This window comes from Psammomys obesus, unplaced genomic scaffold (genome assembly GCF_907164565.1).
Source record: "Psammomys obesus unplaced genomic scaffold, mPsaObe1.curated_primary_1811, whole genome shotgun sequence".
Lineage (NCBI taxonomy): Eukaryota > Metazoa > Chordata > Mammalia > Rodentia > Muridae > Psammomys > Psammomys obesus.
This window is the reverse complement of record NW_026591156.1, coordinates 1-20,882: the sequence shown is the minus strand read 5'-3', so window position 1 is coordinate 20,882 and position 20,882 is coordinate 1. Positions and strand designations below refer to the sequence as shown.

Genomic DNA, 20,882 nt, shown 5'->3' with positions numbered 1-20,882 from the left:
GAGATGGGATTCTGAAAAATACACACACACACACACACACACACACACATTATTTGCATGTGTTTGTATTTGTATGTGTGGTCACATACATGTCAGGGAGATCAGAGGTCAACTTGTAGGATTCAGTTCTCTCCTTCCATCATGCAGGTCTCAGAGATTGAACTCTGGCCATCAGACTTGCCAGCAAGAGCCCTGAGCCATCAGGGTTTACTAGCCCAGGATTTACTTCCTTCCTAAAAAATAAAGCTGGGGATACAGCTCATTTGATAGAATGCTTGTCTAGTGGGCATGAGATCTTAGGGTCCATCCCCAGCACCGTATAAACTGGACACGACAGTACACTGCTGTAATGTCCAGCACTGAGGAAATGGGTACCTGAGGGTCCTGAGTTCAAGGTCACCCTCTGTCATGTAGTGAGATGGAGGCCAGCTGAGTTGTGTGAAACCCTGTCTCACACACACACAAAAAAGTCTTCCACTGTAATAAAAAAAAAAAAAATAATTGAGCAGCAACAACAATAGAAAAGGAATCACTGACCTTTTTTCTTTTCTCTTTTTATTTTGGCAGCAGCAGCAGAAGCAGCACCCCAGCTAAAACCCAGCCCGCCCCCCCTCACATCTCCCACCACCCCTCTGCCTCTCCCTTCCCACTCTCCCTGCCCAATCACAGCCCCCTCCACAGCTTTACGCCCACCCTCCAACCTCCTGCACACTCACACCACCCCAATATGTTTGCCCCTCCCACGGCTCTGCCTCCTCCCCCACCGCTGACATCTGGAAGTCTGCAGGTGCCAGGGCACCCAGCAGGGAGTACCTACTCAGGTAAGTCGAGGCAGTCTCATTGGCACACCTATACGTAGTGCCCCTCACCTCACCACCACCATAATGTTACACATTATGTAACAATTTTCACCATCTTGGATGTGTTCTTTTAGTCGTTCATGGCCGAGGTTCAGCACACAAATGTACAAAATTTACAAAAGTGAATACAGATGCCTCCAAATTGCCCAGCAAGGCCCTGGATAATTTGATGCTGAGCAAGAAAATGGAGTGCCTAACCCACACTTTTTTATGACATCACTGCTGAGTGAACTTAGATGGCACCTGCTCTGTGACACCTGTTTAAGCTGTGAGAGCAATTCCAGGCTAGTGTCTGTTTCACTCTAGGATCTCAGGTTGTGTGGTGTGGTGTGTGTGTGTGTTTCTGTGTATGTGTGTGTATGTGCAGGGAACCAAACAGGCCAGAGGGGGGCATCAGATCCCCTGGAGCTATAGCTACAAGTGATGGTGGTGCTTAGGACCAAACTCAGGTCCTCTAAAAAAGTAATAATATGTACTCTTAGCCATCTCTCCAGTCGACTAGGGCCCTCTCTATCTTCTGTTGAGGTGACAGTATACCCTAGAATTTTAAAGACAGACATGCTGAGGTGAGGGAGAAGGCTCAAAGTAGGACTTGCCTTGCAAGCCTGAGGTCCTCAGTTCATCTCCTAAATCCCACTTACAAAAGTCAGGGATGGTGGTACACATTTGTGATCCCAGTACTGGGGAGATGAGACGGGAGGAATCTGGGGCTCACTGGGAGTCAGTCTAGTCACCTTGGTGAGGTACAGGCCAGCCAGACTGTCATAAAAAACAAGGTGATGTCAGTGAGATGGCTCAGTAGGTAATGGCACTTGCCACAATGGCTGACCACCTGACTTCCAATCCTAGGGCCCAGATGGTGAAAGAAGAGAACAAGCTCCCCAAAATTTTCCCTGTGACCCCCCCCAACATGTGGTGATGCCACCACAAATTAGTTAATTAAATTAACTATTAGAAATAAACATCTGTTTAAGAAAAACATGGACCCTGACCAACGAATGACACCTGAGGTTGACATTTGGCCTCCACACACATGCAAATGTGAGCGTGCGTGCATGCGTGTGAGTGTGAGTGAGTGTGTGTGTGTGTGTGTGTGTGTACACAGCATGCACACAGATGAATTACCTACTGTTGGATTTTAGTGTTTTTTTCTCCTGGCTGTATTAACTGTGCCCTGATGTTGATCTAGTCTAGCCATGTTACACTTCATAGAGCTATATCAATCCTTGAAGAAGGCACGTGGACCTGGTGGTATTAACAGGAATATAATGACTGACTGGTGTGTCTCACTGTACCATAGTACTTAAATGTATGCGTGTGTGTGTGTGTGTGTGTGTGTGTGTGTGTGTGTGTACACGTGTGTTTACATGAGAGCAGAGGTAAGAATGTCAATGGTGGGTGTTATTATTCAGGACACAGTCACTCACCTTGTTTTTGTTGTTTTTAGCGGGGCTTTATGTGAATGTTTGTATTTGTTGTTGCTGTTGTTATTGTTGTTGTTTTTGATATAGTCTTTCATTGGTCCAGACCTCCCTAGACAGGCTGGGAGTGGCTGAACTTGCTTTTAGACTTGGGACTGAGAGACTAGGTATTGAAGTTGACATGAGCTGAGAGCCAGCCTTGCTATGGTCTATTCTACCTGTTGTCCCCTTTTATCCAGAGCCTGGCTCCACCCCTGTGTGCCCAAGTACTGTGTCTTTATCTCTGCATCCTCCATTCATCACATGGCATTGCCCAGTGTCCTTGTCAGTGTTGCCCAGCTTTTTAACATTATGACATCACGTTGCCATCTACAGAGTTCACACTAGAGAATCACACAGTCAAGTTTTACACACACACACACACACACACACACACACAGTCTCATTTTGGAGGCTATTGTTATTAGCTCAGTTGGGAGAGTGCTTTCCCAGCATGCACAAGGCCCTGGGTTCCATCCTTACCACTACAGAAAATTATATCTGGTGATATATGCCTGTCCCAGAACTCAGGGGACAGAGGCAGGAGGATCAGGAATTCTAGATTGTTTTCTGCTGCGTAGGGAGTTCACAGTCATTTTCGTGATTCCGTGTCCATCCACATTCATAGGCCTCCTGTGCTGCATTGGCATGTTGTCTGCACACCAGACATGCCTGTACCCAGGGTGTCCTGTTCTGAAAGAAAAGATGTCGCCACCATTACCTCCCTCTCCTTCTTTTCTAGAACAAGACATCTTGAGGCAGGAACTGAACACCCGCTTCCTGGCCTCTCAGAGCGCTGATCGAGGGGCCTCCCTGGGCCCGCCACCCTACCTGCGGACCGAGTTCCATCAACACCAGCACCAGCACCAGCACACGCACCAGCACACACACCAGCACACCTTCACGCCGTTCCCCCACGCCATCCCACCCACCGCCATCATGCCGACGCCAGCACCTCCCATGGTGCGTACCCCAGGCAGAAATGTGAGGATAAGTAGAGCATGCAGCTTGGCTCGGGGGTTGGTGTGGGCATTGGGAAGCACTGGTGGGGGGGTAAGGCGGTAACTCGGTAGGGTTGGGGGCATCCCTTGGGTCTTATCCATCTTTGCTAACGAATTCTGGTTCTAGAGCACTGGAGTTGGGACATTTTTCTAGATGGCTAAAACTAGCACTGTGGATAGATTTCATCCCGGTGCCTTCAGAACGCTCAAATGAAGCCTTGCTACCTTCTTAAAGGGTTGCTGTGTTTGCTCGTGCATGCTGGGTGGTTGTCTCCAGATGTTAAAATGTTTAATAACAATATAGAAATACTTAGAAAAGATTGGGAGTGAAGAGAAGAGAAACAAGGGCCCGATTGGGAGGATGCCCGCTCTGGGTACTGCCTCTTCCCTGGTTGTAATTTCCCCTAATCCTGCTTTTCTAGAACTACCATACTTCTTGTTATTCTATGACACAGGGCCCTAATCTTACGTTATGCCTGATAGCAAGCAGGCAGCAGGGACAGATGGGCCCCACCAAGATACAGCTTAGCTTGACTGAGCCTTGCTTTGTCCTGTCTGGGGACTGGCACATGTGTGGAGAATTAGGGTATTTTAGACAAGGGATACTAATGAATGGTGCTATAGTGTATATGTTAAAGAGAGAGGCCTGCACATCGCAATGAGTAATCTTCAATATTTAAGGAAATACTTGAGGCTGGAGAAATAATGGCTGAGTAGTTAAGAGCATTGGTGCTCTTCCAGAAGAATTCATTTCCCAGCCTTCATGTTGTACAGCTACAACCACCTATAACTCTAGTTTCAGGGGATCCAGCTCCCTCTTCTGGCCTCCTTAAGTCCCTGAATACTTGTGCACATACCCACACACAGGCACACACACATACACATTTTTCCTTCCTTTCTTTCTTCCTTTTTTATTTATTTATTTATTTTTGATATTTTCTTTTTCTGTTCAGAGACAAGCTCTAAGACCTATCCCCAAAACACTCAGTATTTTGGTGTATAATATATTTCACTGAGACAGTGGTATTTGTACTTTTCATGCCACAGAGAAGAGAAAAGTAACATAGGGAGTTAGTTCTTGGTTAGATATTGTCTTAGGGTGATGAAACACCATGGCCAAAACAACTTGGAGTGGGGAGAAGGAGGAGAGGGTTTATTTGACTTACATATCCAGAATACAGTCCACTGAAAGAAACCAGGGCAGGAACCTGGAGGCAGGAGCTGATGCAGAGGCCATGGAGGGTGCTGCTTACTGGCTTGTTCCCCATGGCTTGCTCAGCCTGCTTTCTTATAACACCTAGGACCACCAGGCCCAGAATGGCACTACCCACAATGGGCTAGGTGCTCCCCCATCAGTCACTGATTAAGAAAATGCTCTAAGGCTTTCCGACAGCCCATCTTCTAGAGGCGTTTTCTCAGTCAAGGCTCCCTCCTCTCAGACGGCTCTAGCTCGTGTCAAGTGGACATAAAACTAGCCAGCACAGATAGGGTGCCCATTTTTCTGGTTTATCTGGATAACTGCCTATTTTCTCCACTTTGGATCTTTGCCTTGTGCCAGTCCCCAAACATAGCATCAAGGGGTCCTGAGGAGTGGGGCACACTGGGTGGGCTTATCACTTTGCATTTACATTCTGGATGCCTCTTGTTGGGTGCTCAGACTTGCTTTTTGTGCACCTTGAGGTTGGCACGAAGCTTGTCTAGTGGGTCATCTCCCCTGGAGGGGCGAACAAAACATGCAGCTAAAAGTAACTAGCTTTTGCTTTGATCCCTTTGCAGTTTGACAAATACCCTACCAAAGTTGACCCATTCTACCGGCATAGTGTGAGTCATACTGCTGTGCTCCCCATTTGTTGTAACGCCTTTTCCATCCAGTACTCTTGCCACCGATGAGTAAGCGCCTGCCAGCCTTCCCTGTCATCTGTGCAAGAGTCTTCCCCATCGCTCCTTTATCATGTGGGGTGCTTGCTTGTGTGCCATTTTTGCTTTGGGTGGGTGATGCAGTATCATCTTCCGAATCAAAAGATCATCAGCAAGCCTGCCAGTGGTGGTTCAGCCTGTTAGCTGGGAACTAGAGAAATGGAGGCAGGAGGCTCAGGAGTTAAGGTTATCCTTGCTACGTAGTGAGTTCAAAGACACCCTGGGCTATGTGAGATCTTGTTTTACAAAAGCAAAACAACAGTAAATCATTAGCCTTGCTCCAATGTGGAACTTTCTGAAACCACACAGCTGTCTAAGAGTGGGTGAGCTGTCAGTAGAATTGTTATTGTCTTAGGAGAGTATGAAATCACAGATTTTATTTGAAATGCTAGGAACCCAGAACTCCGGGAATTCAGTTCAAATTCTTTCCTATAAATAAACCGCCCCTTTTATTTTGACTCATGCCTCTTCAAAGAGTGGATTTTTCTTCTTTTCTAGAATAAGTACAAAACCTCTTTCCACATAGGCAGATTGCTTTCCAGACCTTGTTTCCACTGGACAATAAAAATGTCAATGAATTTAAAAAGGGCTAAGTTAGACATGGGAGCCTACACCTGTTGTCACAGCATTTGGGAAATGGAGGCAAGAGGATCCAGAACTTAAAGCCAGCCTTGGCCTACCTGAGACTCGCTCTCAGAAAAAAACAAAACAAACAAAAAGCCTTAAAATGGAAAAAAAAAAAAAAGAGCTATTTTTCTCTTTAGACTCATTCTTGTTTATTTGAGAAGCAGCTCTGCTTTATGTAATTTTAAGTATGCATTCCCAGGATATAAATTGGTACTGACCAGAGCTGTATGTTGAGCTGTATAAGGGACAAGAACCTCTCTATACAGAGATACGACTATTTACTGTGATATTTTGATTATGGGATGAATACTGCATCATTTCGATCTGAAACTCCTCTAGTTTCTTTGCGTAAGGGTTAATTTGTATCTTGAAAGCAAAGATAAGGGAGATTAGTTATTGTAGTCATTTTGATCTCATGCACTGGTCTTGTTGCTTCATTACACAGCACTCTCTTAACACGATTGTTGTACTGCTCCTGAGAAAAGGCTGAACCCATCCCAGCTTGAAAGAAACACGTGCACACTGCTTACTATGCAAGACCATAGCTGAGACGCTTAGACCAGACAGCACTAGAAACCAGTTAGAACCGTCTACTCTCTAGAGGCTTTCAGGACTGACCCACGGAAGGACCCTTGGGATTGGAGGGGGCTGGAAATATAGACCAGTCTCCTAATATGCAGGAAGCCCTGGGTTTCATGCTCAACCCTGAGTGTAACCAGGCGTGGTAGTGCATGCCTATATCCCCGGAAGTTGGAGGTAGAGACAAGAGGAATCAGGAGTCCAAGGTCATCCTCAGCTACATAGGGAACTTGAGGTTAGATATAACCCTCAGACAGGTTGGTGGTTAAGAGTCCATGCTGTTCTTGCCAAGGACCAGAGTTCAATTCCCAGCACTCAGATAGGATGGCTCATAATTGTCTCTAGCGCAAGCTCCAGAGGATACAATGCCCTCTTCTGGACTCCTCAAGCACTACACTCACACATGTACATGTACACTCAAAAATACAGAAAACAAAAAACAACAACAACAAAAAAAAAACCTCTAACTAAATGATATAAGTAGTAGGATGGGGAGAAAAAAATATTTAGGTTACTCAGTTGCCATGGATCCACCCTGAACTGCTGAGCACTAGGGCACAAAAGCATTTCAGCAATGACAATGAGAAGTCAGTAAACTCTGTGGGTTTCCTCTTTGAGTGTGCCTCACACACGGTATTTGGTGCTTTATAGATTTAAATGAAAGGTCAGGTTGGAGAGATGGCTTAGTCCTTTACAAGCATGATGTTCTAAGTTCAGCCCCCAAGTGAAAAAGCCTGCCATGATGGTGCACACTCCTAATCCCAGCACTGAGGAGGTGGAGACAGGAGGATTTCTGACATTCAGTAACCCGCCAGCCTACCCTAATTGGCCAGCCCCACGTCCCAGTGAAAGAGAAGCTAAGGAGATGGCTCAGTGAGTAAAGATGTTTGCCACACAAGCCTGGAGACCTGAGTTCAATCTCTAGGATCCACATAAAGGTAGAAAGAGAACTAATTTATCACATCCTGAACAATAATACATTTCTGGAAAAAACAAGATAGACAGGATATCTCTTGACGAGTACATACACACACCCAAACACAAATAAATCTTAAAAACAAACAAATGAAATAATGCTAAAAAGTGAAATGATGAAATAATGAAAAGGAAAAAAAAGGTGTTGCATGCTCAGCAGGTGGCCCAGGCTGGCTTCATGAGGCCAGAGTGCCAGTGCCTTCCTAGGCACACAAAGTCCCTGGGTAAAGGGGGAGGGGCACTCTGGAGGCCCGAGTGTGGGGTCTGCTGGGTGACTCGGAAGCCTCGCCTCAGGCTTTTAGACAAGGAGCAGGAGTCAGCCATATTCCATTCTAAGAGGTCTGCAGCACAGGGAAGGAGAGGGGAATGGGCCTCCCATTTTTCTCCTTTAATTGTAACCATTAGAGAGGAAAGGACCACTTGGAGGCAGAGTCATAGAAATTTGAGCATTTTAATACCGCATGTATTTAATTACTCCACTTTCTGCAGCGTACTGGGGGAGAGTTATTTCATAATATTAGCGATAGTGGCTAATCTATGAAGTAGTCTCCCCTGCTTTGGGGATTAAAGACATTATAAGGCAAATTAAGATGCAGTGCGCTCAAGTAGCTGAAACACAATTTTAGACTTAAAAGTAGTTTTAAATGAGGGTACTTGGCTGGCAATCACTGTTTAAGTGGATTTAGTTCAATATCAATTAGTCTGGAAAACTTCTTCGTATCTTTGCAGAGAGCAACAGAAAACATTGCATGCTCTGTGACGATAGGATTGCAGGGTGTGAATTTAAGTCATAACCAAACCCAGCTAGCCTAGAGTGTTATTAAGGGAAGCTTGTTATTGTATTTCTTAACTTACCAGAGAGCAGTGAGGCTGGGGAGTTGCTTAAATACCATATGTCAGCTTGATCATGGAGTCAGAGAAATAAGATTTTTTTAAGGACGGAGATATATTTCTGCTGCCTTTGGTTGCACTGAATGTCTAGTTTGCTTGGCTTGTTTGCCCAGCTATTGTTCGTGCTTTGTAAACTGGTGAGTCCAGAAGACTCAGGGTTCATTAGAAACCCACCTTTGTGCCTGAGTGGTCAGAATCACATAGGTGGCTCAGGCCCCTTCCCACAGCCTCCAACAAGTCTGTTCCCTGAGCAGCCTACAGTGGAAAGTGGCCAGAGGGCTTCCTGCTTTGTGTGTGAATACACGGGAGCCTTGAGTACCTGAAGTCTGGGGCAGGAGGAGCTTCAAATTAAGACATGCTATCCCAGACTCCGCTCTTACCTCCTCCATTGCTTCCAATGATCAGTGGTGGGAGAGAATAGTAGACGAGTCTTTTTTGACCTTCTACGAAAATTGGCAGTTCCATTTAAAATGTAGACTGAGTCATTTAACCCTGCACAAATATCCATCATCATCTTAGATGAGGAGATTAAATTGTCCTCTAGAAATGCCCTTTCTAGAACAACCTAATGAAGCAAGGATTGTGAATAGTCCCTTTCCTCAAACCACCAAACATCTAAATTCATTTAAAAGTCATCAAGTTTCAACAATATAAAATCTTGGCCCTCATCAAGACCTTCTCTTCTTCTTCTTGGTTTTCCTTTTGTTTCCTAATTCACTTGTAATTTTCTGGGCGTCTTGTTGGGCTTAGCATCCCCTCCTGCTTTCGATATGCATGGAGGGCTTCTATGTGATTTCTTGATTAATAATTAGCAAAGCTCTCTCTCTCTCTAATGATGTTCTCATCGGGGATGTCATTTGTTGGCCGATTGATTCTGAACTACTTTTTAACTTTTTTTCGTTAAACATTCATGGCGCATCTGTGTGTTCATCTCATCATAGCTTGGCTAATGGCATCATACTGAGATTGGCTGGCTTGCTAATGTCGATGTCTTTCTATGGGAATTGGGACATATCACGTGCCCCCTACTAAAACCGTTTTTTTTTTTTTTTTTTAATCCCTCCCCGTCTTTGGCTACAGCTCTTCCACTCCTATCCTCCTGCAGTCTCGGGCATACCCCCCATGATCCCACCCACGGGCCCTTTCGGTTCACTCCAAGGAGCATTCCAGCCGAAGGTAAGAACCTGAGTGAAGACATGGCACTGCCTTAGTGGAGGGCCAGGCGAGGCGTGCAAGGGGGTTGTACACCTGCTTGTCTGCAGCGATGAGTGCGCACACCCAAAGGGACCATGGGGAGTAGAATGAGACCCTTTTTTTCTAGTCTATTTAGTCTTAAACCCAAATAGAAATGTAACTTGAGATTACTAGGACCCATGAAGTCTCATGAGTTAAGTTTTCTGTACTCTTCAAAACATGCAGAAAAGGGGCTGGAGGAATGGCTGAGTGGGGTAAGTGCTTTTTGCTCCTGTGGAGGACCCAAGTTCAGTTCCCAGCACCCACATCAGGCAGCTCCCAACCTCCTGTAACTCCAGCTCCGGAGGATCCAGTGCCCACTTCTGGCCTCTGTGAGCACTCACATGCACCTGGCATATATGCATACAAACACACAGACACATAAATAAAATAAAAATACAGCAAAAATCTGAAAGAATATGCAGAATTTTTACAATATGGGCATATTTGATATATTTTTTCCTCCTACTACAAATGTTTCTCTCTTTTTTTTTTTTTTTCAAATTTCTCATTAGTGTGTATTAATTGTAAGCAATAATGGGCTTCATTATGACCTTCCCGTACATACAATATCTATAATATACTTTGACATATTTACCTCTTGCCCTCCTCCTACTCCTGTTCATACCCTCTCCTTGGTTTAACTAATATTACAAAGAAAATAAGTGAGAGGTCACTGTGGAAGCAGAGCAGGCTGCACCACTGAAGAAAGGGATTTTTCTTTGGGGGAATTCTGCTCAAGATTAAATGTCTAGTAAAAAATGCCAAGTTACCTTTGAGGTGTACATTATGAACAAACATACAGAGTTGAGGTGTTGGTTGATTTTAGTGGTAAAGGGGGGATGAAGGTTCCCAGACTAAAATTGTTTCCTGTTCTTTGTCTGAGAAAGATTTTTTTTCTATTTACTCTCTGTCCTTCGCTGTATCAACCATGCGTCTGTACACAGGTCTGTCTGCTGATGGCAAGGCAAAAGCTTACCTTGCTTGTGTTTTCTCTCTCTGCTTGTCTTAGACCTAGCTGAACACTCTTCCCACCCTACACCCACACCCAAAGTCAGGATCTGTTCTTTGTTTCTGATACGCTACTTTGAAAGATCACCTTTTTGATTGTTTTTTTGTTTGTTTGTTTGTTTTATTCTATATATATGAGTATTTAGCCTACATGTATGTATGTGTACCGGGTACCTGGTTGGTGCACCTTTAGGAGAGGGGGTCGCACCTCCCAGAACTGGAGTTATGAATGGTTGAGAACCAACATGTAGGTGCTAGGAACCAAACCCAGGTCCTCTGCAAGAGTAACCATTACTTTTCAACACCAAGCCATCGTCCTAGCCCTTGAAACTATTCATCTTTTATTCTTAGTAAGAATTGAATTATTTTTTTTTTACCTAGTGAATAATATGCAGGTCAACACAGCCTCTGTTTTCTATAAAGGCCAATATTCAAAAATAATTTTGCCTTTGAAAGAGGCTGCTGTGGTGGAGCAGAGGTGTGGTCCAGCAGTGGAGCACCTCCCTAGAGGTGAGGGGCTGGGACCGCTCTCAGAGCACTCTTCTAACCATACACAAGTCCCTAGGTCCGCTCGCAACAACATCAGAAGAATACAGAATAATAGTTAAACCCCTGACTTTCCTTAAATACTAATTTTTAAAGTGAAGTGTGCTTCTCCCATGGCCAACCACATACAGCTGTGATATCATGCTATGTGTGCTTTGGTTTCTGCCTCCCGTTCCCTACCTCCCATTCCCATTCTTAAGCTAAAGCACCAGTTTGGGACCAGGGTTTCCTGTTTTGAACACATGGATTTTCTAAGGTGTGTTGCCATAAAAACCAGAAACAGGGAAGGGAAAGAAATTTAAAAGGCATCAGGGGTTAGACGCTACTCTTTGAAATCACCCTCGTGTTCATGAAACTGTAGCTTAAATGACAGGGTCTACATACACAGGGCTTTTGCAATGACCACAGCAAGTGGTGATTTCTAGTCTCCTTTCCCTGTTTTTCAGTAATCCCTCAGACCCTGGTCTGTCCCCACTAGGTTGAGATAAATCTCCAGTGCGTCCCCAAGCAGACTGGTAGGTCATTTAATAAATTAGACTATTTCCCTCACTTGCAATTATCCAATCACGCCACAAACTACATCTGGGCAAGAAAGTGTCTCTTGGTGTTGAAATAAGCCTTTCCAGGCCATCTTCCTGATTGAATATGTAGATTGCTGTTCATTAGCAGAGTTCTTCATATGTATGCAAATCAGGCTGTTAACAACTGCAGCTTAATTGTTAGTTGTACAGCAGCTGATTGCTTTTCTTCCATTCTCTCTCTCTTTTTTTCTTCCTCCATTTCTCCTTGTAGGCAAGCTTCATGCCTAAACTTGAGCTTTTCCCTCCGACTCCCAGTGGGGAAAGGCACTTGCCACCAACCCTGAGTTAGATCCCTAGAACCTATGTGTTGGAAGGAGAGACTCAGCTCTTACAAGTTGTCCTCTGATCTCCACCTGTGAGACTTATAACATCTGTACACACACACTCACACACACATGCAAGTAAGTAAGTTTCAAAAGCTACTGGAAGCAGTTTAGGAGGTAAAGCTACATGCTACCAGGCCTGGGGAACTGAGCTGGATCCTGGTGAGCCACAAGACAGAAGGAGAGAAATACTTCTTATAAATTGGCCTCTGATCTCCACACATGTGCACACACACAAACAGACAGACAGACAGAGTCCTACATACATACTGGCAAATACATTGTAATATATATAATGTATACATTTTAATTTTTTTTAAAAAAGAGAATAGCTACTACAGCTCAGCATGGTTAGCATATAACTTCATTTCTAGTACTTGAGAGGCAGAGGCAGGCAGATATCTGAGTTCAAGGGTAGCTTGGTCTACACAGCAAACTTCAGGCTAGCCAGAGCTACATAGTAAGAGCCCTTATCTCAAAAGAAGACAATCAGAAACAAACAACAATAAGAAACCTACGATTTAAAAAAAAAAAAAATCTTCCCACAAGACATTAGTAACTATTCCCTTTTTCGTTGTTTTGTTTTGGTTTTGGGGGGCAGGTTTTTTGTTATTGTTGATTCAAGAAGACAAAAAAGGTCTAGCAATGCAGTTAATACTATTACTGATATTTAAGAATGGTGTTCGGAATTGGAAGAACAGCAGCGGATTTTAGTAGTAAATCTTTTGTCATCCCTAAATTAGGCTCTCTTGTCCCATTTCCTCCATCGCTGATGAGTAATCACAGAGTGTAATTTCTTGTTGTTACCTACCAGTTAAGATTTTAGGTAGCTTAGTATCTCTACAACACTGTCAGCCCTCCTGAAAGATGCAGCTTATGTGGATGTTATAATGGTTGTGCACTTAAATATTTCTTTCAGTGTTGGGGTGGTAAAGCAGGAAAACAAATGAGGATGATGAATGAAAAGCAGTGGGAGTTTGTGGTGTGGGTCAACAGGGAAGAGGTCTGAGGGAGAAAGTCGCCTGTGTAGCTTCTTAGATCATACAGAGGGATCACCTGCATCTCACTTCTTATCTAGCACCTCTAAGCTGCTGAGTTCCTAGCTCGCCTCTGGGTAGGGTGAGACAATAGGATTAGTGTCCTAAATTACTGCCTTTTTTTTTTTTTTTTAACTTGTGTGTCTCTATATATGTGCATGTCAGTCAGACCCCTCTGGAGTTAGAGATCTAGGCAGTTGTGAGCCTGCTGATGTGGGTACTGGGGACCAAACCAGCTCACCTCCAAGAGCAGCAAGGGCTCTTAACTGCTGAGCCACTTCTCCAGCCCAAAATTAGAGGCATAGATCCTCTCAAGCACCTTCACTAATGCACTAAACTCACATACAGGCTCTAAGCCTGTAAGCTCAGACACTCTTCCCCCTAACATCTATATATAATGATCTCCTTTGTTATGTGGGTTGCTGTTGGGTCCTCTAGCCCAGCTCTCTCCCGCATCCTCACCCCTAGTCCAGCGATGTTCTTTTGTAGTCCCAGCTCTATGGAGACTGAGAAAAAAGGATCCCCAATGCTTCAGGCTAACCAGCCAAGTTTTTCCAGGTTCAGAGAGACCCTGTCTCAAAAAGAGAAGTGTGGGGGTGGAGTGGAAGGCAATTGAGGAAGATAACAGATGTCAGTCTCTAGCTTCAACATGCATGCATGTGCATCTTCATACACAAATACAGATTAATGGAAAGAAAAGAAAAGGTCATAATTCAGAACAAGATAAGGGAGATAATGCTTCATTTCTGCTGTTCTGTAAGAAAGATAAAGCTTGATTTATCGATTTATTTATTTATTGATTTATGTGCATCCTAAACTGTGGTCTAATCTATTTGTAGACATCCAACCCTATCGATGTGGCTGCTCGGCCTGGAACAGTCCCACACACTCTGCTCCAAAAGGACCCAAGGGTACGTGCAAAGTCAGGCTCAGTCACAGGTAATACCAGGGGCATTTGCAGCTTTTATGTCAGAAAATGCCTGTTCCTTATAGAAGTCACAGTCTCCTCAATTGCATGAATGACACAGGGTAATGACTTGGCTAGGATAACAAAGGGGAAAAAAAAAAAAAGAAAAAAGAAACAAGACTCTGAGCCCAGAAATTGAATGCTGCCAGTATGTCTACCTTCCATCTGTCTGTCTATAGCTGCTTACATCTCTCTTTGCATAAAAGAAATAGCCATAGAATCCCCAGAATGGAAAAGCACATGAACAACACACACACCCCTTCTTGCTTGTGGTCAGGAAGTTCCTGGACTACTCTGCTCTTACAGATGGAACATGCTCTAGAGCCAAATAAAATATCTATTATGCCCCAGTTATGTTATTTATTCATAATTGATGCTATCCTTGCCTCTAAAACAAAAGGCAAAGCCACACAATGGAGAGGCTCTTGCCCGTTGACTGTTGTTTATAACTCTACCCTTAGAGCAGTTTTTATTTAAGTGGACTTTTTTGCAAGAGCTTAAGCCCTTCAGGTGGCACAAACTCAATGAAGCCAGGATGTTGTAAGGACAGCCTGGGTCTGCAGGGTCTGGACAAGACAGACATTCCCAGATGACCCCTCCATGTCACCCTTCATTTTGTGGTCTGAGCCCCACACAGTGGCCTGTGGCAGAGCCAGTCAAAATGGGGACCCTCATGGTTCATGTTACATGCAAGTCATGCTGGCCTAGGGCACATCTCTGCTGGTGAAACTTGTATGGGGTTGGAGGGCTTGTCATTGTGCTCCTGAGCTGGGGGAGGGGACACTTGGTACTTTTTGATGGTGTGAAAATGGGTTAATTATTCTCTAAAAGGGCTTCATTTAAAAGTAAAATTCTAACATTTTAATTTCCCCTCCTAATGAAGCACTACAAATTTGTTAATTAGGGCAATTGTTTGAGTGACAGGCATGTAACCAAGTTGTCATTTTCTCTTCACAGTTGACAGATCCTTTCAGACCTATGTTAAGGGTAAGAAGAGCTTCTTCTAGAACTGTCTCTGCAACCTCTGACTCTCTGTGGGTTAAAAACACAAGTCAGTAGCAGGGACTGCGCTGGAGACATGCCAGCGTGGATGTCAGTGAGAGAGCTAACAGCTGGCTGGTTTTGCAGGCAGGGGGATGGGAAGTGGCCTCAATATTTTTTTTTTTTCCTTTTGAGTGCTGGAGGAAGCTAAGCCACTGGGTTTTCATTAATACAATTGACAAGGGGCTAAAGAGACAGCTCTCAAGTTAAGAGCACTTGCTGCTCTTGTATGAGATCCAAGTGTGGTTCCTGGTGCCCGTATTGGGTGGCTAATAACCTTCCCTGACTCCAGCTTCAGGGCATCCAACGCCCTCCTTTGGCCTCTGTGGGCACTGCACACACATATACCATCCCCCACCCCACCCCCACACACATTTAATTTAAAAGAAATTAATCAATCTTTAAAAAAAAATGTTATGAGCAAGATCTTGCTCTTCCTCTGTATCCGGGCTGGCTTTGAACTTGTGAGCCACCTGACTCAGCCACCCTTCCCTCCCTGCTATGCTGGGATAACAGGCAAGGGGAAAGGCAAGCCATAGGCCGGCTGTGGTTAGTTTCTCTTGGATCTGTTTATTTTGCCCAGAGAGGTCAATGTAAGTATGTATACCTGCCCCATTTAAGCTACCTCCCAGGGAGTGATGAAAGGCTGCTATAAACATAGGCAGGATGTTTCCCAGGGCCGGAATCTGGCCAGCAGGTGACCTCTAGATACATAATGACTTATATGGCACAGAGCTGGGGCAGAAAACAGATGGAAGACAGTGGCTGAATGATCCAGTTCCTGTTGTTGACTGTCACATAGTCCCTCTTCTTGGGTATTTTTCTCTTTGCTATAACACGATACCTGACCAACTTCAGGAAGACTGTATTCTGACTCACAGTTCACAGTTGTAGGGCCCCACAGCAGGGAGGTCTAGGTGGCAGGAACCTGAGGCTGTGGGTAAGAGGCAGAGGAAGATGGATGCTGATACTCAGCTTGCTTTCCCCCTTTCCTTCTGTGTAGGACCCCAGTCCCCTGAATAGTGCCATTCTTATTTCAGAGTGGGCTTTCCCCCCTCAGTTAACTGAGGCAGCTAAGCATGCCCAGAGGCTAAGTTCATCTAGATAATCTCTCCAGTCGTGTGCCTGGAATCTTGTTTCTTAGATGATTCTATGTCCTGTCAAACCCTGTAGAGTATTAGCCATCATGGTCCCCTCCTTCACTTGCCTGAAATGGGTGTGTTCTTTGTGTCACAAACAACCCATAATTCAATTCTGAGAGAGCAGACCTGTTGTAGACTTGGATCTCAGGCAGGAGCAGCCCCCTCTTGCTACCAGGCGCTTCTGTCTTGCTGTAACAGTCAGGCAGGACCTTCTCACCCTTATGGTACTTGCCCTGAGGGAGCACATGGAGAGCTAAGTGGAAAGGAAGCAGAAAGAGTTGGCCCTGCCCTCTGTTACACTGTACAGAATGACTCTTGCCCCTCAGAAGGCCAAAGAGAAACTTGATCCCTTCAGGAAGGAAGGAATCCATTCCTTCTCAGCTCCTCTTTCTGTTTTTCTCTTCTTTTAACTAGAAGAGAATAAAGTGTCACACACACACACACACACACACACACACACACACACGTGGGTTATTGGCTCTCGGTGAAACATTTGAGGTTACCAGACTGTAATAAAAAATGTGACAAATTTCTGTGTAACGCTTTGAAAGCCCAGTCCCCTCTCTTGTTTTGATTCGATCCACAGACATTCCCTAATTAGCTCTTCTGGATGGCTGATGTGCCTGTTAGCTTGACAGCGTTTGTTAGGTAGGGCTTGCTACTCACCAGGCCCGCCCGCTGGCATTAGAGAAGACAGGCTGCACAAAGAGACTCAGGTCTTTGCCATATTGTCCTTGGCAGAGGTCTGCTTTGTAAAGGAGCTGTTGTCTCAGACCCACATGGGACGGGGGATGCCAGTTCTGCCTTCCTCGTGACTGCACTTGGAAGAGCTGCAATTGCTTGACACAGAGCTCGCCTGTTTTAAGGAAAGAAGTCTCCATAGCCAGATCTGCAGGGAGCTTGGGGCAAAGGAAAGGTGGGCTTTCTGACGTGTGTCTTCCTATCTGACAGTGACATTCTTTTTTATTCCAGAAACCAGGAAAGTGGTGCGCCATGCACGTGCACATTGCCTGGCAGATTTACCACCACCAACAGAAAGTCAAGGTCAGTGTGACCTTCCCCTGTGCAGAGCTGGGTGGGGCTGGGCTCAGGAGTGTGAGAACCAAGTCAGGAAGGGTTTGTTTGATTACTGTTCCGGTTGTTTTGAAACAGTCTGATAGTCCAGGCAGGACTAGGACTCGGTTTGTAGCTGAGGATGACCTTGATCCTCACAGACAAGAAGGGTCAAGGGCCAGTCCATCTTCCAAACAGTACTCAGAAATATCTTTGTCACCAACGGAAAACACAAGCACTAAAACAAGTATCACCTTCCCCACCCCTAGTGTCCTTTTCCTTTTTAATGAGTTGGTCTTATGAATGGAAAGGATGTAAAAATGGATTAACTCATAAAATAAAGCTTCTGGAAATCTATATAGAACTACCATATCACAAGAATGAAATCTAGATAAAATTTAAACCTGAGAAGAGCCAACAGGGAATATTTCAGGGTTTGGGATTTTGGGCGGTTTTGCTTTTATATTTTATTTATATATTTAGTGTGTGTGTGTGTGTGTGTGTGTGTGTGTGTGTGTGTGTGTGTGTGTAGATTACTTTTAGGAGTCCATTCTCTCTACCGTGTAAGTCTCAGGGATCAAACTTGGGTCATCAGGCTTGGTGATGGCTGCCTATACTAGCCCAGCCATTTTTGTTTGTTTGTTTGTTTGTTGAGGGACCACAGAGATGGCTCATCAGTTAAGAGTACTGACTGCTCTCGTGGAAGACCCAAGCTCCGTTCTCTGTACCCATATCAGGCAGCTTACAACCATCTGTACCTTCAACTACAGAGAGGCCATTGCACTCTTGCAGTTTCCAACAGCACCCCCACAGCGGCACACCCATATGCACACACTCAGACACAAATACACAGAAATCTAAAAAAAATTAAAACCGTTAAAAAGATACTTTCTCATGTTATGGATTTGGAGAAGTGATCATATCTATCCCGCAAGAAGTCGAAGGTACTGAGTGCTCATTAGCTGTATACGTAATAATTGACAATATTGAACAATTACTCTTCTAGCCATAGCATCAGTCCTTCTGGAGGCTAGAATATACTACATCCTCACCAGGACCACTTTCTGGCCAGTTATTTACTGTACCTGTCTATAGATAAGATCTTGTTTCAATAAAAGAGGGGGATCTGGCGAGATGGTGGGTAAAGGTACTTGCTACCAAGCCTGATGACATGAGTTTGATCCCCAGCATTCACCTGACAGAAGGAGAGAGCCAACTTCTACAGGTTGTCCTCCAGGTTCCAACGCTTTGATGGATGTAGTTCTTCAAAAGCAGAGACGGAGTAGGAGAAGGAGGGATGATGGAAGGAAAGGAGAAAGGAAGGGAAGGAGGGAGGGGAGAAACAGAAAGGGCTTATTAAGCCCCAGGGAAGAGAAGCACTCTGTGAAGGTTACAATGATTTAGAACAAGAGGGTAAACATAAACAATAGTTCCACCAGCTGATATGCCTACAGAGATGGGGAAAATCTCAAAGGCCTCCCCATAGATGAAGAGCTATAAGCAGTTAGTGATTGCTGAGAGAGGGAGAATTGGTTTAGGTTGCAACTCCCTGACTCCAATACCAAGTGAGTAATCCTGAAAACATGAACTCAGCAGGTTCATTTATATATTTATATGTAGGTGTACATACAACAATAATTGTTAAAAACAAACAAACAAACAAAAAAACAAGAGGGTGAGATGACTCAACAGGTAAGGGCACTTGCTGCCAACTCTGAGTACCTGAGTTCAATTCCCAGGCCCGCATGATGCGAGAACTGACTCCTAAAAATTATCCTCTGACTTTCACACACACAGTGGCAAGAACGCGCACAAACACAAGTAAATAAGAGCTAATGAGAAGAAAATGATGTCCACCTCCTACTTGAGGAAGGAAGACATCTCTTTGTTTCCCAGGCACCTGCTCTCCCTCACATCCCATCAGTGAATCTTGCTCACTTTTACCTTATTACCAGGCAAGGCACAATTAGAGCCCTCACAGTTCAGCTCAGCTAGGAAATGGGTGTAGCTTGAGGCGCTAACTAGGCTTCCATGATGACTTCAATTCACTCTGGGTTCTGGGTGACAGGAAGAGTGAAGCAGCAGGTAAGCCCATCTTCCTTTTAAATCCTGAGTTTAAAGGGATGAAAGATGGCAGAGAGGCAGCTCTTTTAGCAACTTCTGTTCCATGAACATGCCCCTGGTGACTTGACTTTCATTATCCCAATTCAATTAGCCAGGCCTCTCGCTCATGGATGACTCGGTTCATCTCCCTCTCCCAGCGAATGCTTTCTAATCCCCAGGCCCCATTCTGCCTGTTGGACCTGATTCGCACTTAATGAGTCCATGCCGTCTACCATGCAATATTAGCACTAAATAATTTGGCAACTAAATTAAAGGTGGTGCTCGGAAGATTTTTATAGATTTACAGAGAATTAGAAGCTTGGTTTGGGGGATTGGCTGTTCCTTGATAGTGAGGTGTTTATTGTGGCATTCCCCACAGACTGAAGCAGAAATTGCATCGCTGTCTCTTACTCCTGAATGTACATTTACTCATTCTCTTAGTCACTCATGGATTATCTGTGGAGACCTGAGGCCTACAGGCTGTTTCCTTCCACAGGCTTAAGATGCTGATCTTCCTGTGTTCAATAGTGAGCCACACCCCGCTACCCCATGTGTATGTGTAATATATACATTTAAGTAAAAGGTAATGGGCTAGGGAGATGGCTCAGTTAGTAAAATGCTTGCCCTGCAAGCTTGCCAACCGGAGTTCAACTCTCAGAAACTATCAAAAAAGCTGCTCATGGAGGCTCACACTCATAGTTCCACAGTGGAAGAAGTGAAAACAGATGGATGCCTGGGGCTTGCTGGCCTGCCCTCCTAGCCTGGTGGGCTCCAGATTATGATAGACTGTGGGGAGACAGTTTCCAAATGAAGATGAACAAAGCCTGACAACCACACCTAAAGATATCCTCTGTCTTCCAGGGTCAAATGCAGGGTCACATGGCAAAGGTTCTGTGTGTTTCCATGAGGTGCATGGCTAGATTTCACCTTCAGAAAGGGCTGATGGGTGAGAGAGGGTTGCCTCATCTTCCCTTACCTGAGATTTTCACACCAAGATTCTCCCACCATAACACAGCAGCGAGCAGGTTCTCCTGAACAGGAGAGAGTTTTAGACAGGACAAGAGTAGGGTCAAGATGGCTGAGATCATCTGAGCAGCCCAGGAGATTGCAAGAACCAAATAGAAGTAGGCCCAGGGCAGTGAATGAGCCAGAGAACAGCGCAAAGAGCAGCTGGGAGCTAGTGGACAGTGTGACTCTGGGAAGGCAGGAAGCTGGCGGTCAAAACTCAAGAAGACAGGAAGATTTAATGCCCTGTAGTTCAGAAGGATATCAGGATGGTGCTAGGTTGGGATAGAGGAAAAGATGGTATAGCCATTGAGGGGGTGCAGCTAAGTTAACTACAGGAGAAGGCGGAGTGAAGTTATAGATAGTAAAGATTTCACGTACAGAGAGCCTGTGCGTGGCTCACAGCTTGACCTCCACACTCCAAGTAATGGAGGATGGAAACTGGAAAGGAAAAGATACCTAATTAAAAAGATACTCCTGTGTGTGTGTGTGTGTGTGTGTGTGTGTGTGTGTGTGTGTGTGTGTGTGTG

General features: G+C 44.8%; 1 protein-coding gene across 1 annotated transcript; it reads left to right on the top strand.

Annotated features, from left to right (window-relative positions):
• Positions 1 to 567: 567 nt before the first annotated feature.
• LOC129679108 (autism susceptibility gene 2 protein homolog) lies at positions 568 to 17,235 on the top strand (the record flags this gene model as incomplete). Its single annotated transcript, XM_055610032.1, is given in 7 exon segments — positions 568 to 821; positions 3,063 to 3,283; positions 5,098 to 5,142; positions 9,391 to 9,486; positions 13,881 to 13,952; positions 14,966 to 14,995; positions 17,164 to 17,235. Coding segments are annotated over 7 exon segments (630 nt in total), but the record flags the coding sequence as incomplete, so codon positions are not given.
• Positions 17,236 to 20,882: the final 3,647 nt, after the last annotated feature.